The sequence below is a fragment of the Haemaphysalis longicornis genome, unplaced genomic scaffold, assembly GCF_048455015.1.
Source record: "Haemaphysalis longicornis isolate Haplotype H1 unplaced genomic scaffold, Haemaphysalis longicornis Haplotype H1 scaffold_13, whole genome shotgun sequence".
NCBI classification, from domain to species: Eukaryota; Metazoa; Arthropoda; class Arachnida; order Ixodida; family Ixodidae; genus Haemaphysalis; species Haemaphysalis longicornis.
In genome coordinates, this window is record NW_027526233.1 from 63,788,553 (window position 1) to 63,803,598 (window position 15,046).

Sequence of the window (15,046 nt, forward strand, 5' to 3'; positions counted from 1 at the left end):
CTTTAAAAGAGCACCACCAAGAAACAGTCCTTGCAGCAGTCTCACAAATCCAGTCTCCGAGGTGGCACTACGCGCCGGCCGTATCGTGTGTAACGGTGGCCTGGCGATCCTGCAGCAGGTGCAGGAGCTTGAGTGTCCAATGCATCACCGGTTGCTGCCCGCTGTGGTCCGGGGGACGGCACAGATGTCGGGGCCGCAGGGTCGGGGGTTCCCATGTCATCTGAGGGGGCTGACTGAGGATTGGTGCAGGGGTCGAGGTATCTGCGGTTTCCCACACTAGTATGCCACTGGGCGTCTGGACGATGTACGAGCAGGGTCTCTGAGCTGGGCTTAGGACTGTCGCCCTTGACCGCGTGTCGCGTACCCATACTTCCTCCCCATCGTCGAGAGCACGAAGGCCATGCGCTGTGTGTCGGTATTGTAGTCTCTCTGTTGTCTTCGTCTCTGGGCGGCATTCCTGTCATTGAATTCTTTCACCTGGGGCCAATCTGGAACAAGGCTTTGAGCCGTGGCTGGCACACGAGTTCACAGAGAGCGTCCCATGAGCAGCTGAGCCGGGCTGTAGCCAGACTCACCGGGAGTGTTGCGGTATGCTAGCAGAGCCAGAAATGGGTCTGTGGCCTTCAGAAACAACTCCTTGATTGTGCGAACAATGCGCTATGCTTCGCTGTTGGACTGCGGGTAGCGTGGACTGCTCGTGACGTGTGAAACCGTAGGTCTTCCCAAAGTCCTCGAAAGCTTTACAGGAAAACTGTGGCTCGTTGTCGCTGATGACAGTCACCGGGATGCCGTGGGGCAAACGTGCTCTTGATTGCAAAAATAAGGGCGTCCACAGAAGTACACCGGAGTGTGATGATCTCTGGGTAGCGAGAACGGTAGTCTACAACCACAAAGAAATCTTGATTAGCAAAATGAAACAAGTCTATGGCCACCCTCTCCCACGGAGCTGATGGTGTCTCGGTCGCAATCATGGGCTCACAGCGTTGGACGCGTGTAGAAGCACATGCTGGGCAGTTCTCTACGGCTGCTTTAACCTGGCTGTTGAGACGGGGCCACCGCCAAGCATCGATTGACGCCTTGATGACCATCATGCAGCAGGTTCACGATGTCTCTGCGTAGTGCTTCGGGCACAACTAGACGTCCACCCATGAACAGCAGGTCCTCGCATATGGTGAGGTCCCCCCGGTGCTCCCAGTAGCGCGTCATGTTGAGCGGCAGCCGGTCTCGTCGAAGCCACCCCTTCATGCTGTATGCTTTCAGCATTGAGCACTCGCCGTCTGAAGTTTGGTGAGACCTGAAGTCTTCAAGACATACGGCTAGGGTTGAAGGAAGGGCTGCCACGAGACATGAAAATTTGTGCTGTCCACTTTGGACATAGTAGAGCCTTCAGGATTCCTAGAGAGGGTGTCTGCAGTGGCCAGGTACTTCCGTGGAACATACTTGATGATGAACCGATATCGCATGAGCCTTATGTGAAATCTCTAGATGCGAGGGGGCATGAGGTCAAGATCAGCGGATCCAAGGAACCTGACGAGTGGCTGATGGTCTGTTTCAATGACAACGCTGAGTCCTCGCAGAAATTCCTCAAACCTCTCAATGGCCCAAGAAACACCAAGCGCTTTCTTCTCAATCTGACTGTACCGCTGCTCAGCGGTAGTCAGTGCTCTTGACGTGAACACGACAGCCCGTTGCTCTCTTGACTGTTGCTCCTGCAAGAGAACCGCGCCCAGCCCGAACGAACTGGCATCTGCCGACACAAGGGTGGGTAGCTCCGGATTGTAGCTGGCCATACAAGCATTAGATGCCACCATTCTCTTGAATGTCTGGAAAAAAGTTGCTTGCGCTTGGTCTTGGGTCCAGACAGCATTCTTGTTCAAAAGGAGCTGAATCGGTGTAGTGATGGCAGACAGGTTCAGCAAAAACCTTCCAATGTGGTTCAGCATGCCCAGGAAACGACGGACGCCTTGCGTATCTGTCGGCGGTTTCATGTTCACAATAGCAGATACCTTGTCGGGGTCAGCCGAGATGCCACTGGCGCTTACCACTACACCAAGGAACTTGACGGAAGATACCTCGAAGGAGCATTTCGAGGTATTCAACGTAATTCCCGCTTGTTCTAACTTGTGAAGGACTGCTTGGAGTCGGCTTTCGGGCTCGGAACGGTCCCTGCCGAATACTAGAATGTCATCTACCATGTTCACACATCCTTCCAGACCCTCTAGAATCCGAGACATTTGGTGCTGAAACACTTCGGGAGCGGAGGTGATGCCGAAGGGCAGGCGGCGGTAGCAGTAGCGACCAAACGGGGTTATGAAGCTAGTCAGTTCCTGAGAGCTTTCAGATAGCCTTACTTGATGAAACCCGGATTTTGCATGAAGTTTCGAGAAGACTGCGGCATTGCCAAGACGCCCAAGTACCTGGTCCACCGTGGGCATAAGGTGTCTCTCCCGAAGAACTACTTGGTTCAACTTCGTGAGGTCGACAGAAATTCTGTATTCTCCACCTCCCTTGGGTACCAGCACACCACGGGGTTGGCACTGTGACTCGCCGGATGACCCCATCCCTTGCCATCGCGTCTAAGTCCTTCTTGACTACATCTTCGAGGGGAATAGGGATGGGCCTAGGAATGCTGAGAGAAAATGGAACCGCTCCAGGCTTGATGCGAATGTGGTATTCTTCAGGCATCTCGCCAAGGCCTGAGAACAGCGAAGCAGCGGCCTTGTCGGACGTTGGGGGCCTGTTCGGAGCTTTCGTGTCTTCCACGGTGTCAACAAGCTGGACGACTCCCAGGTCCACTACCGCCGAGTACCCCAGCAGAGGAGAGTCAATGTCTGCTACGACGTACAATCTTTTGGATACCATCCGGCCTCGCCACGACAGGGTAGCAGGAAACGTCCCGAGCAACTTTAGGCGGCAGCGGCCCGACCCCATTAACTGTTCATTATTGGGTTTGTCTAGGTCTACTGGGCACCCCGCGAAGCTCGGAGGTACGACCAAAACGTCCGCCCCAGTATCCACCTTGAATTGAAGGGGGCGTCCGTTAACATGAACAACATGCTGGCGATCTGTTTGCGCTGCATCCGCAGAGCTGGATTTGGCTTAAGCGCCTAGTATTATTCGAGTGGCAAACCGCTGCGAAGTGTTTGTTATTGCGACAGTGGTTGCATGTGGCCCACCGTGCTGGGCACTCAGATCGTGGATGAGGGGCGTGGCCGCAAAAATCGCATGCCGACTTCGGGCTGGCGCGGCACTCGGGAGGCCGACAGACTTCGTGCAGTTTCGCACGCTGGGGCGGCAGCCATTCGGTACTGCTTATTCGCAACGGCGTCGACGTTCAGTGCATCTGGTGCGAAGCCTGTCCCCTGACGCTGCCTTTTCTCATTTTCGGCGTCTTTATACTGATGCGCTTGGATGTGCGCCTCGTCCAGTGTAAGCTTTGGATTGCAGCAGAGCTGGTCGGTCAAGCGAGAGTCAAGCAAACCTATGATAGATCCGTCCCGAACCAGCCGGTCGTCAATTTCCCGAGTGGTGTAGTTGCATTTCTTCACGAGATTTCTTAGTGCCAGGAAAAACGCGTCGACTGACTCGCCTACCTCTTGCGTGTGTTTGTGGAACCTGCTCGATTCGTATACCTCGTTGACGGGGTGTACAAAATATCCCGAAAGACTCGTCACGCGGGAGTACGAACGATAAGCCTCGGCGTCTGACATGAGAGACGAAAGCACCTTGCGACCCTGGGGACCCATACAGTAGACGAGCGTGCGTACGTACCTTGGTTTCTTCGGGGGCGGAGGACAGCCCTGAGGCGAAGGAGTAATCCTCGAATTGTAGAAGCCACGCGGTCCATTGGGCTGGGTTGTCGAAAGTGAACTGCGGCGGAGTCTGCAACGTGAAGCTGGCGGTCACGGCGGAGGCGGCGGCTGGGTTATCCTGCATGTTGCACGGTTGTCGCAAGATCCCACTCCTGAAACCATGTAGAGACGCGCCCGGGTGGCGCGGACACCGCTAGCCAGGCCGAATGTGGGCGTGAAGCCCGCGAAGAATGACCCAACAACGCGCAGTTCACAAATGGCAAAAAAGCCCCGTTTAATCCCCACCAATGCCTTTATACAGAGTGGGGGCGCCACCTCCCAGTTACTCCAATCAACCGGTGGCGTCCTCTCAGTATGTGCCAATTAGAAAGGCTGTGTGAGCGTTCCGTCCAGATGGAACGATAGCTTCATTCCATTCAGAAGGGGTGCACGGCAACATTGCAGAGAAAGTTCTGTGGTGCGGTGCAGTGCAGCAGCGCGGTTTTGAGGTGCCGTGCATCACGGCTGCATTGTCAGTAGCGCCCCTGCGTGTTTATAACCGAGCGAGGTGCAGGCATAGTTGTCTGCTAATCATCCTCGCCTGTCGTCCTCTACAACTGGATGTTTACGGCCATCTGGGTTGCGTCGTATGCATCAGCGGCGACACTAAGTTCGTCCCGCGTATCTTCGAGCTCAACGGACATTTTCACGCGGTCGCCCGCTGCAACTGCCGGTAGCCGCCTGCCAACCCGCAACGCCCCAACGCTCACGGCACCGCATCGCTGCACCTCCTCTGTAGCTGGCGGTTCTCTGCACCGCGGCGGCACCGCTGCTGCACCATATGCAATCGAGCGACGCAGTGCACGGCACCATTCCTGCAGTGGCGAATCGAGCGCTTTGGTGCAGCGCACCGTGCAACGGTGCAGGCGTTGCAGGGAATCGCGTCTGAATTGCATGGAGCTGATATGATATGCCAAGGTGCCGTACAGACAGAACCCGATGCAAAAAGTGTGCACGAGTTCCGTGCACACGGAAGGGCAGCTGTCACTGAAGTTTCGTCCAGAGGAAACACCACGCTCACGGTCACTTCACAGACTCGTGACGCGAGCAGTCTTAGTACAGGGTGTTGCGACGATAATTGGAACACTTTAAAAATTTTTTTTTGAGTGAACCATCGCTCTGCTCACGCTCAAACTTGCCACGAAGGTCGTATTTTGTAGTCTATTTTGTTTGATACCGGGAACAACGATGGTACTTACCTGTTTATTCTGAAAATAAATAAAAACGATTTTCGCCTATGGGAAAATGGCGGCTGATTTGGACGTGCGAGCCAGAGCAGCTTGATCTTGGAACGACATAACCACCTTTATAGGTATGCAGAGCGAAACACACGAATGGGATTCATGGTAGGAAGGAGCCAAATGGTGCAGCAGACGGTCAGAAAATGCACCGAGGAACGAGCTAGCAGACGATCAGAAAACCCGGTTTTCGGGCTCGCACGTCCAAATCAGGCGCCATTTTCCCATATGCGAAAATCGTTTTTACTTATCGCTGTGTCTAAAGGTACGTCAAACGTATCCCGACCCCAGTGGCTAAAGATACGTCGGACGTATGCCGATCTCAGAATCTAAAAGTATGTCGGGCGTATGCCGACCCCGAAAATATTATGTCAGACTAAAAAGGTCTGTTCTCCGATGAAGGGACTTTACGTCGGATGTGCCCGATACCCAGAGGCTAAAGAAAGGTACGGTGGTCTTAGCCGGTGAATGACAGTACAGGCCAGTCGAATGCACCCGCAGGCCGCAGATGTATTCTGAGGTTGTGCTATGAGGTTCCCTCTGGAAATGCAAATCCCGTGCCACGGAAGAAGAGCCTCTCGTGTGGTCTCATGCGATTCACAGTGGACGAGATTGCCATAATGCAGGGGTGCCTAATGTAGGAAATTTACCACTGGGATATTGGTCGCACGATTGTTCATCTTGTTTGCCGGCTGTTAAGACATGCAATCCTGCCTGGCTTTGTGGTGACGAGGCACCGCCTCGAACTTCGGATCTGCAGCCCTACGTTCGAATCCCCCTGCCCCCGTTTTTTTTTGTTGTTTTATGAAGACAACCGACACTGCTACACATTTTTGCATTAGCTTTAGATGGTGGACCTACCGAGGTGCCAGCCGCCACTCTCGCAAGTTTTCCCCCGCTCATGGCGCGAAAAAAAAGAACCCATGGGCAGCTTGTGAGCTATGCCTGTGTTGCTCTCATGAAGTCTGTGCATCCTTGACCAGCTAAAGCAGTGTTATGCAGCGGCACAACCCACAACTGTGAAAAATTCACTCTGTGCGCACTGCAAATAATGTAACTTTTCCTTGCTCTTTCGTAGTGAGTTTATGATGAGCCTGTCCTACGATTACTCCTTTGCAAAGTGACTGGCTGGCTGACTTCCAGCAATTTAAACTGCATTTTGTTCACACTGTGTGTACCGCGGTACCCATCAGCCTCCAATAATCGAGCGATTGGGGCAGTGTTTCGTGTAATGAAAGCAGCGTAATACATAACACTGCAGTCCATCATCTAAAAATGACGCAAAAATGGGTAGCAATGTCGGTTGTCCTCGTAAAAAAAAAAAGAAAACTGGTGCAGGGGATTCGCACCTAGGGCTTCAGATCCGAAGTTCGAGGCGGTGTCTCGTCGCCACGAAGCCAGGCAGGATCGCGTGTCGTAACAGACGGCCAACAAGATGGAACACTCGTGCGACCAATATCCGAGTGGTAACTTTCCTCCAATAGGCTCCTGCATTATGGCAATCTCGTCCAGTGTGAATCGCATGAGACCACACGAGAGGCTTTACATCCTAGGCACAAGATTTGCATTTCCAGGGGGAACCTCATAGCACAACCTCAGAATACATCTGCGGCCTGCGGGTGCGTTCGACTGGCCTGTACTGTCATCTACTGGCTAAGTCCGCCATACCTTTCTTTAGCCTCTAGGTATCGGGCACGTCCGACGTAAAGTCCCTTCATCGGAGGGACGTACTGTAATATTTTCGGGGTACGCCGACGTACGTTTAGATTCTTAGATCGGCATACGTCTGACGTATCTTTAGCCGCTGGGGTCAGGATGCGTCCAACGTACCTTTAGATTCTGGGATCAGGGTACGTCGGGCGTACCTTTAGACACAGCGTTTATTTATTTTCAGGATAAACAGGTAAGTACCGTCGTTGTTCTCGGTGTCAAACAAAATAGACCACAAAATGCGACCTTCGTGGGAAGTTTGAGCGCGAACAGAGCGGCGGTTCGCTCAGGAAAAAATTTTAAAGTGTTCCACTCACCATCGCAACACCCTGTATTTGTGTTTGCCAAAGCACTTGCTGCTGACCGCTGACTAGCCAGAGTTGCTGAAGTATTCATTACTATTAATAATTACAGTTGATCGTACTTAGTTTAACTAAAGCCAAACCCTGATGAAACTATAACCCGCTACCACATGCTCGCTTCCCTGAACTCGTGATAAAAGCAGTCTTTCCTAATATTTACCCAACTGGGCAAAAACTGCCTCTACGCACTTACTAGCCAGATTCGCTGTTAACTATCTATGATTGTTACATGTTATCGGACGTAGCTCAAGTCATATGGCTAAAGATGCAGTGTCCAAACACGTTTTGTGTCGTAGAAAAACATGCTTTTGATGATGGTCGTTGAAAAAATCCACGGAAATTGTCGGGCGGAAGATGTAATATTGTAACCTAGCGCACGAAATTTGCTGCTGGCTTTTGTGATCATTTACCGGTACTAATATGCCCTCTCCTGTTCAATCACCTATGTCCTGTCCAGCCACTATTAATGGCGGCCTGTTTGTGTTCTGGCTTCACGAGCCATATTCATCATGTGCGTTCCTGTTTGAAACGCAGTGCTTTGCAGTTTGTATGCATACTATTTTGTAGGCATTACTTGATGACTATTTTTTGGTAAAAATTTAAGTGCAGTTGGCCTTTAAGCAGCTTAAAAAACCAGAAAGTAGCCTGGAATGGCAAAATGTGTCCGAGACCAAGAAGGAAATTCGTGCTGCAGTCCGGTCTAGTGCAAAAGGGAATGGAGAATGCATGGATGGTCCATGAGCCGTTTTTCATGCCAAGTAAGCTTATCTGTTTGCCCATTTATCTGGTTGATCAGGCAAGTAATTGTGTGCTTGCTGTTTTCTTGAGGAATGTATAACTAGCAATCGACTTACTACTGGTGCTCTTGGCATGGGATGTTATTGTGGGAGTTTTCACATGTGGCTGTGTTTTTCTCGTCCAAGAGACACAATACCAACAGCGGACATTCCACGTTCAACTTCATTGATGCTCAACAGCTGCGTCATGGCAACATCTGCAGACGCAGCGTGCAGCAAACATGTATCCCGCAGCCGAAGCACACAAGCGCACATTACTACCACGGCCACAGGTACCGTCTCTATTTTGTTTAACTTCCTGCTTGTATGCATTGCTGAATGTGCTTTTTCTTGTCAGGTACCCAGTGTGCTTTCACAGTGCTCATCAGCCAATGTTCCCAAACAATGGAGGAATTTTCAGGTTTGAATCTTTCATTGCTTTCACTTATGGAACTAAACTGCTCGGTGTGCAGCGGTCAACAAAATGAAAAAATGGAAAATTGTTTTATTGTAATGTGCATTTAGAATGTAGTTTTCTGTAAGGTGCCTATACCATATACGTGATGATAATTTGAGTCCATGAAGGATTTTTAAATGTGAATATTTGAAGTACAATAATGAAGAAAACTATCGGTCATTATCCACCTCAGTGGTGTAGTAACAGAGCTGTTGTGCTCATGTTGCAAAGGCTGCAGTTGCTATGTAAGTCTAGGATGATTGTGCCGGCATAGTTAGCGTATATGAAATGATATCTGGTGCTCTAAATTTTGTTGTAGATGTCTACAATACTGTCTTGTAGCTTGAAGGTAGCCTTTGTGCAATATCGCCCGGGGCAGCAGCTTGACCATTTATGATGGCAGTGAGAGGCGTCACCATGTCCACCCCCAAACATAAGCTGGAGCCAATTTTTGGGGTATTTTGAACAAGGTAGAAGTCTGCACATGTTGGCTCAGGATCGCCAAATTAACATGCCAGCGGAAAAAGACTGCACAAAAAGGAGAAACAAAGTCCACTGAAACGACGACTGCATTAGAAAGAAGTAGCTCCATGGAGATGATGTCACCTGACGAAGAGTCATGAAAGAAGTTCCAAGTGGCCTGTGACGGAGAAGAGGAACCTGTTCTGTGGGGCTCGTGCTTTCCTAGCGTTTGGCATGGCACGCTGCCGAACACACGTATTTGTTCGTCGGGGGTTTCTGTGCTGCATTGTCGCACTGTGCCTTTGTTTCTTCTCTTCATGCAGACTTTTTTAACTGGTTTGTTTATTGGGTGGTATATTGAAATTTTGAGAAAAATACCCTGAAACAGCCGTCAGAGCCGTGGCAAAGTATTGGCCAATGGTATTCGTGTCTGCTTACCAGGCGAGGAGCCCCAAAGCCTTGCTGGGTACCGAGGTAACTGCAGTGGGCACAGCCCATTCACTGCTTTTTTTGTGCCATATGTAAAATTCCAATCCCTTCAAAAAATCGTGATTATTTCGAAAAAAGAAGCCAACAGGTGTTGTTCTCTGAACTCTACATAATAAGTCTTTGTAAGGCAAACAATACTCTTGTTCTGTTATCATTGAGCCACTTGACACAGCCTGCTACCCCGCAGTCAGTATTTTTGGTCACAAAGTTTCTTACAGGCATTATTTCCTTATCATACAATGCAAAAAACAAAGAACGGGAAACACCTTTGTTGAGGTTGTAGGGCGCTGTGTCAGGGCGAAAGAAAGGGGCCTTGGACAGGTCGACCGTTCTTTGGCAAGGCAAAGCAGATGCCATTCTGCAGGTGCGGCGGCTGTTTTTTTAGTGAAGGCGAAAAGCAAAAATGCCCGTGTGTACGAGATTTCGGCGCACGTTAAAGATCCCCAGGCGGTCAAAATTAATCCGGAGCTCTCCACTACGGCACGCCTCATCGCCTTTGTTGCATCGGCCCATTAAACCCTACAATCAATCAATCAATCAAGATTCCATTTGTCGGCACTCACCAAGACCCCATGTCTCGTGCTTTAGAGTGACTTTATTGGGGATGGCTCCAATCCCCCGTACCCCTTTGACCTCATCAAATACTTGACATATAACGTTTAAGGAACCCCCTTTAAGGAGCCTAAACGGTTCGCGAGCCCGAACCCGCCCGACGAAGTAACGCCGATCCGCAAGAGAACAAATCACTGGTTTATTCCGGGAAAACGAAGATCGAAACAACGAAGAAAGAAAGTTGGGAGGCACTACAAGGAGGGCACAGCAAGCAAGCGCATAAAGCGCGTAAAGAAAACATTGGGGCAGTTGAATCCCTGCTTGTCCAGAAAGTTACAGTATGGTGCTGTACACTCACGACGTCTTCATTCAGATGTGCCGACGTCGGGTGAAGGGCGTCCGCCACGGACGCTGGTTGCTCCTCGCTGTCCGGGTGTCATGGTTGTGGCTCGTCGCGCCGCCCGCGGCCGCAGCTGCTCTCGCATGTCCCCCGGTGCACACTCCCCCTGCTGCTCTTGTGAGCGCCGCTTTTAAGCCCCTCGGTTGGTTGTGTGCATGTTCCGGGTTTTATGCGGCCTACACGTGTTCATTCTGGCTTACTGTTCATTGCACACGCGCGCACGGGCACATGACGCACTGACGCCATTATCGGTGTTCGACGGGCACTCGCTGCACTGTAATCACCCTCCGTGGGCGCACGTCGGGGCTGCGTCCCTGCAACGTATAACCATTAAGTTGTTCTACGGGTTTCTATAACCGTTTGCAAGACGACTTTCACATTTGCAAAGTGAACCAAAATAAGCCTGCTCATGGTATTGAATATATCCACACAAAGATCAGCTTGGTCATCTTTCGAAGACTGAAAGCTGACAGAACTGTTTGTCTTCTAAACGATCAGTTACATTATTTTTTCACTCATGAAGAAAGTATTTACTTTGGTTGCGTTAGATTTAGTTTACCTGAAACTAATTGGTTCTCAACGGCAAATGTCCCTAGTGAAAGCAGCAAACAGAAGTAAATAGTTATTTGCTTTAAGAATTTAGTGCATCTTGATATAGCAACACGATGTTAAAATCACGCCTAAGTCCATTAGCTTTGGCGAATTGTCAGTGGAAGTTCTTCTGGGGCTATAACAGTGCGAAAAGTGACACTACCACGCACATTTGGTGGGGGCTGTGAACGGTCACCAGTAGTGTCAGGCCCGCTTTCATTTCAACACCTGCATCACGCCGAGCCACCAGTAGTGGCCACATTTTTTGTTTTGGTTCCAAAAATGTCAACCTTTGCAATTCGTTTCCATAGCTTGCATTCCTGTTAAACAGCAGTGTTTTCAGTTGTCGCTCTTTTTATCTGTACTATTAGAAGAAACAATTTTTATTTTGCCAGAAATTTTAGTGCAGTCAGTGTTTCCTGCTATGTATGGTTTTAAACTTAAAGGGGTCATGAAGAGGTTTTCAAAAATTATTGTGTTGTGTGGTACTTGTAACTTTGGAAGCTTTATTAACAAACAATGTGGACCCATTCCATTGTGGACCCATTCCATTGCTCGATATTAACAAAAAGGAAAATAATGAAGTTACGGTATTACCAAGGCTTTCCTCCTTGTGATCTTGTAAAGTGACGTTTTGGGAAAAAGCCAATCACAGTTCCCCCTCGTCTGCACAACATGTTGGCATTGAGCGGGCTCGCAAAGGGTCAGATAAAGCTACAGCATCGGCACCATGATGAAACTCGCCCTGCAACCAAATGGGAGATGTCTGATCTCTGATACGACGGATCAACATGGCCGAATTTGCAAGTCAACAACATGGGCAAGTGGCGCAGGCAGAAGAGCTTCTTTCTGCCTGTGCCGGCGGCTATTTCATTATGACATCACAGGACCTGCTTTGTACGACTGGCGCCCAACGACCTAAGTCACCTCCAAGGAACATGATTGCGCGATTGTAGAGGGGCCTCCATTGATCTTATCATTTGAATTCTAACGTGCATTTAACACACTCATAACTACTTTTTAGTGCTAGCCTAGATATATATATATATATATATATGTGTGTATAATTACTCCTGCCTATATTACGTCACTGCAGCGCTAAATTTGAAAATTTTTAACATTTGTTGCATTGCTTCGGTTGAAAAAACGTCTGTGATTGGAACAGAGCTGTGTGATTTACCGAACACTAGTTCTGTCAAATTGAAAACGTCCGTATTTTGTTTTCATGCAACCCCTTTAAGGTTCTCTCGTGATAATTGTGTTGATTGTATTTGTGCCAGGTGAAGTTGTAAACTGGACGAAAATCTGCAGACCGCGTGGTACAAATCTGTGCCTGTGATACGGGACGTATGTACATTGCATGTACAGGAACCTTGTGCAGGCATTGCATTAAATGGCCATAGTTTCATGTGATTTGTTGGTTTATTTCAACGTGTGGAGTAGGATGAGTGTTATTAAACAACGTGTGGAGTAGGATGAGTGCATTAAACGACTTAGGCGGCTAGAATGAGGTTTAGTTGCTCTTGTCCGAAATGCAAAAGAAAATGGTTAGACTATAGGCATCGAACCCCCGTACAGTAGCTTCCAGTGTAAGGCCAACGGAGGTCATTCTGTGCAGTATACATCGAATCTTTGCACTTGCGTTATGTGTAGCGCAGGTCTTATCTTCAAAAAAAACTAGAGGCTATGAATTACACATACAAGAAGGGTTATACCACTAGCAATAATTTCAACAAATATCAACCATAAACACAGACATCACGCACAAGAACAGCGCTGTTAAGAGTGAAAATTACACGAACATGGCAGGATTAGCCCACACATAAAGCGGAATAATTGAGCCATTGGTATTTGTTAAGTCATGGCAGTTTAAATTTGCGCTTCTGTTTTGAGTCTCGATGCAGTCCATCTTGTAGCTTCCCTGTAAGCGTTAAACGGATCAGTATTACGGTCTAAATTACGGATCATCTAAATTACGGAGCATTTTATTGGTAATGCGGTCACCACCAGGAGCTGACTACAGTCGGAGGTCATGTAGGACTGCCCTCACTTCTGCTTCAAGGATTGGTAGATCAAGGGGTTTGTTAGGGGGGCCGGTGTATTGAGGCAGTGGCTAAGATCATCACCCTACAAGACCCATTTTACAAAGGAAGTGTCGTCCAGACGGAACACTAAAAACTGCTAAAGTTTCGTCCAGACTGAACGCCAAATCAAAACCAGCCGATTAGCCTCCATTTCTCGTCCTGGGATTTGGTGTAGCAGTTCCGCCGCTGTCTACGGACGCTGTAGTCACTGGTTCAATTCTTGGAACTTTTTTTTTTTTTTTTTTTTGCTGTCTCGAGGTTAGCGTTTTGTAATAGATATACTTCACGCCCGCTTTGCAATTCACACGATGAGAGCAGTCGGTCTTGGTTTTTTACTCAAGCGGCCGAACCGCTCCCGCTCACTGGAGCCAATGCCGACGTAGCCATCGCCAGTTACGCCCGATCTCCTGTAATTATTACCAGTGATTAATAATTAACAGTGACTCTGGCTAGTCAGTGAGCAGAATCAGTTTGGCTGGTTAGGTTAAAATCAAGACCGACTGCTCTCGCTGAAATATTGTGAAGCGGGCGTCGGGTGGCAGCTTTGAGATCCGTCCGGATCTGTATCATCTGTACTTATTAATAATGATTAATAATTATCACTGATTCTGGCTAGTCGGTGAGCGGTAGCGGTTTGGCCGGTTAGGTAAAAATCAAGAAAGACTGCTCTCAACGCGAGTTGTGTTTCCTCTGGACGCAACTTTAGTGACAGTTGCTGTTCCGTCTGGACGGAACGCTAGACACAGCCTTTTACAAAATGTCACAGTTTAATGTAACTACAACATAATTCAATACAGTACACTACCTTTGAAGGAAATATTTTGGAGCAAACTTACATGTAGCAAAAGTAACCATGTTTGCATGTAACGCAAACGTGCTAAAGGTACATTTTTCATCGAAATTTCATTTGATAATTTGTGCAATCCCATTTTTTGAACATTTCTTTCTAGACAATGCAAGCATTTACTGTCACCTTTTAATCATTTTCAAGGTTAGCACAGCATGAGGATAAATCGCTGCATCAACAAAACTTTCCCGAAACATTTAAAAATGCTGTGGCATAACCAAGTCTAACTTGTAGGAAAATGACGATGGGTGCACACAAGTGTAGCACTTGTCTGAGAGTTTTTATATTGTTCATTGCCTCAGCTGCCTCTACATTTGATTGTTTCAGTTCTGGATGTTGACAATGGCCAAGTTGGTGTCCAGGAGAAATTGTCCGTCTTACCATGGGGTGAAGTCCTTGCGGCAAAAAAAAAGGCTATTCTTCGCACCTACTCCCGTGACCCACATTCTTGCCACAACGGGTATGTTGCAATGGTTGCATTGCTGTTTCTTGTAAAACATCAATTCTGTGAGGAGACCTGGTTTAAAACACCAAGTTACTTTCCTAAGCCTAACAAACCTAGTTTAGGAAATACGGTGGAGTGACCTCCTCTAAACATAGAAATGTAAAAGGTACCAATAGCTTGAAAAACACTGGAAGATGTAACAAACGTAGCCACATATGATATTGACAAGCATATAGTTTTATCCCAGACCTCTGAGTGCCTTCCATATTCAGAAAGACTTAAAGGGACAGAAAAGCGATTTTTGTGGAGTTTATGTTCTTTATCCGAAAAGCACCATAATGAGAGACGGTTTTGTTTGCTGATAACGCCCTAGGACTTTTAAATCAAAATTTTTAGATCTATGAGCCGCATGTAGTCTTGTGAAAATATTCGGGGGCTTCGAATATTCGAACGAATATTACAGTATTCGAATTCGCTTCGACTCGAATTTAAAATTTCCCGTGTTTCAAAGTATTCGGGGTGAATGAATATCAAAACTGCTTTCAAGTTTCGGTTTCATTTGGCGAGCCATAGTGCCATTGACATCAGGCCTGCATCTTGACTACATGTGGAGCGAAGACAAGCTAAGCCACATTCGGAAAGTTGTTGTAGCCTTCTTAAGCGTGACCCGCATGGCACGTTTTTGCACATGATTCGGGTGCGTCGGTGTTGAGCGTGCGATTTTTCGACCCCGGCGTCGACGATTTCACGTGCGCGGCAGCTTCTGCCTCTCTCAGGAAATG

General features: G+C 48.3%; 1 protein-coding gene across 1 annotated transcript in view; it reads left to right on the forward strand.

The window, feature by feature from the left end:
- The window catches only part of LOC144164311 (uncharacterized), a 96,317-nt gene that overhangs the window by 1,124 nt on the left and 80,147 nt on the right, over positions 1 to 15,046 (forward strand). Inside the window, exons 3-5 of the mRNA XM_077694809.1 lie at positions 8,087 to 8,230; positions 8,296 to 8,358; positions 14,147 to 14,279. Of these exons, the coding sequence (XP_077550935.1) occupies positions 8,087 to 8,230; positions 8,296 to 8,358; positions 14,147 to 14,279 (340 nt within the window). The remainder of the gene's footprint in view (positions 1 to 8,086; positions 8,231 to 8,295; positions 8,359 to 14,146; positions 14,280 to 15,046) is intronic.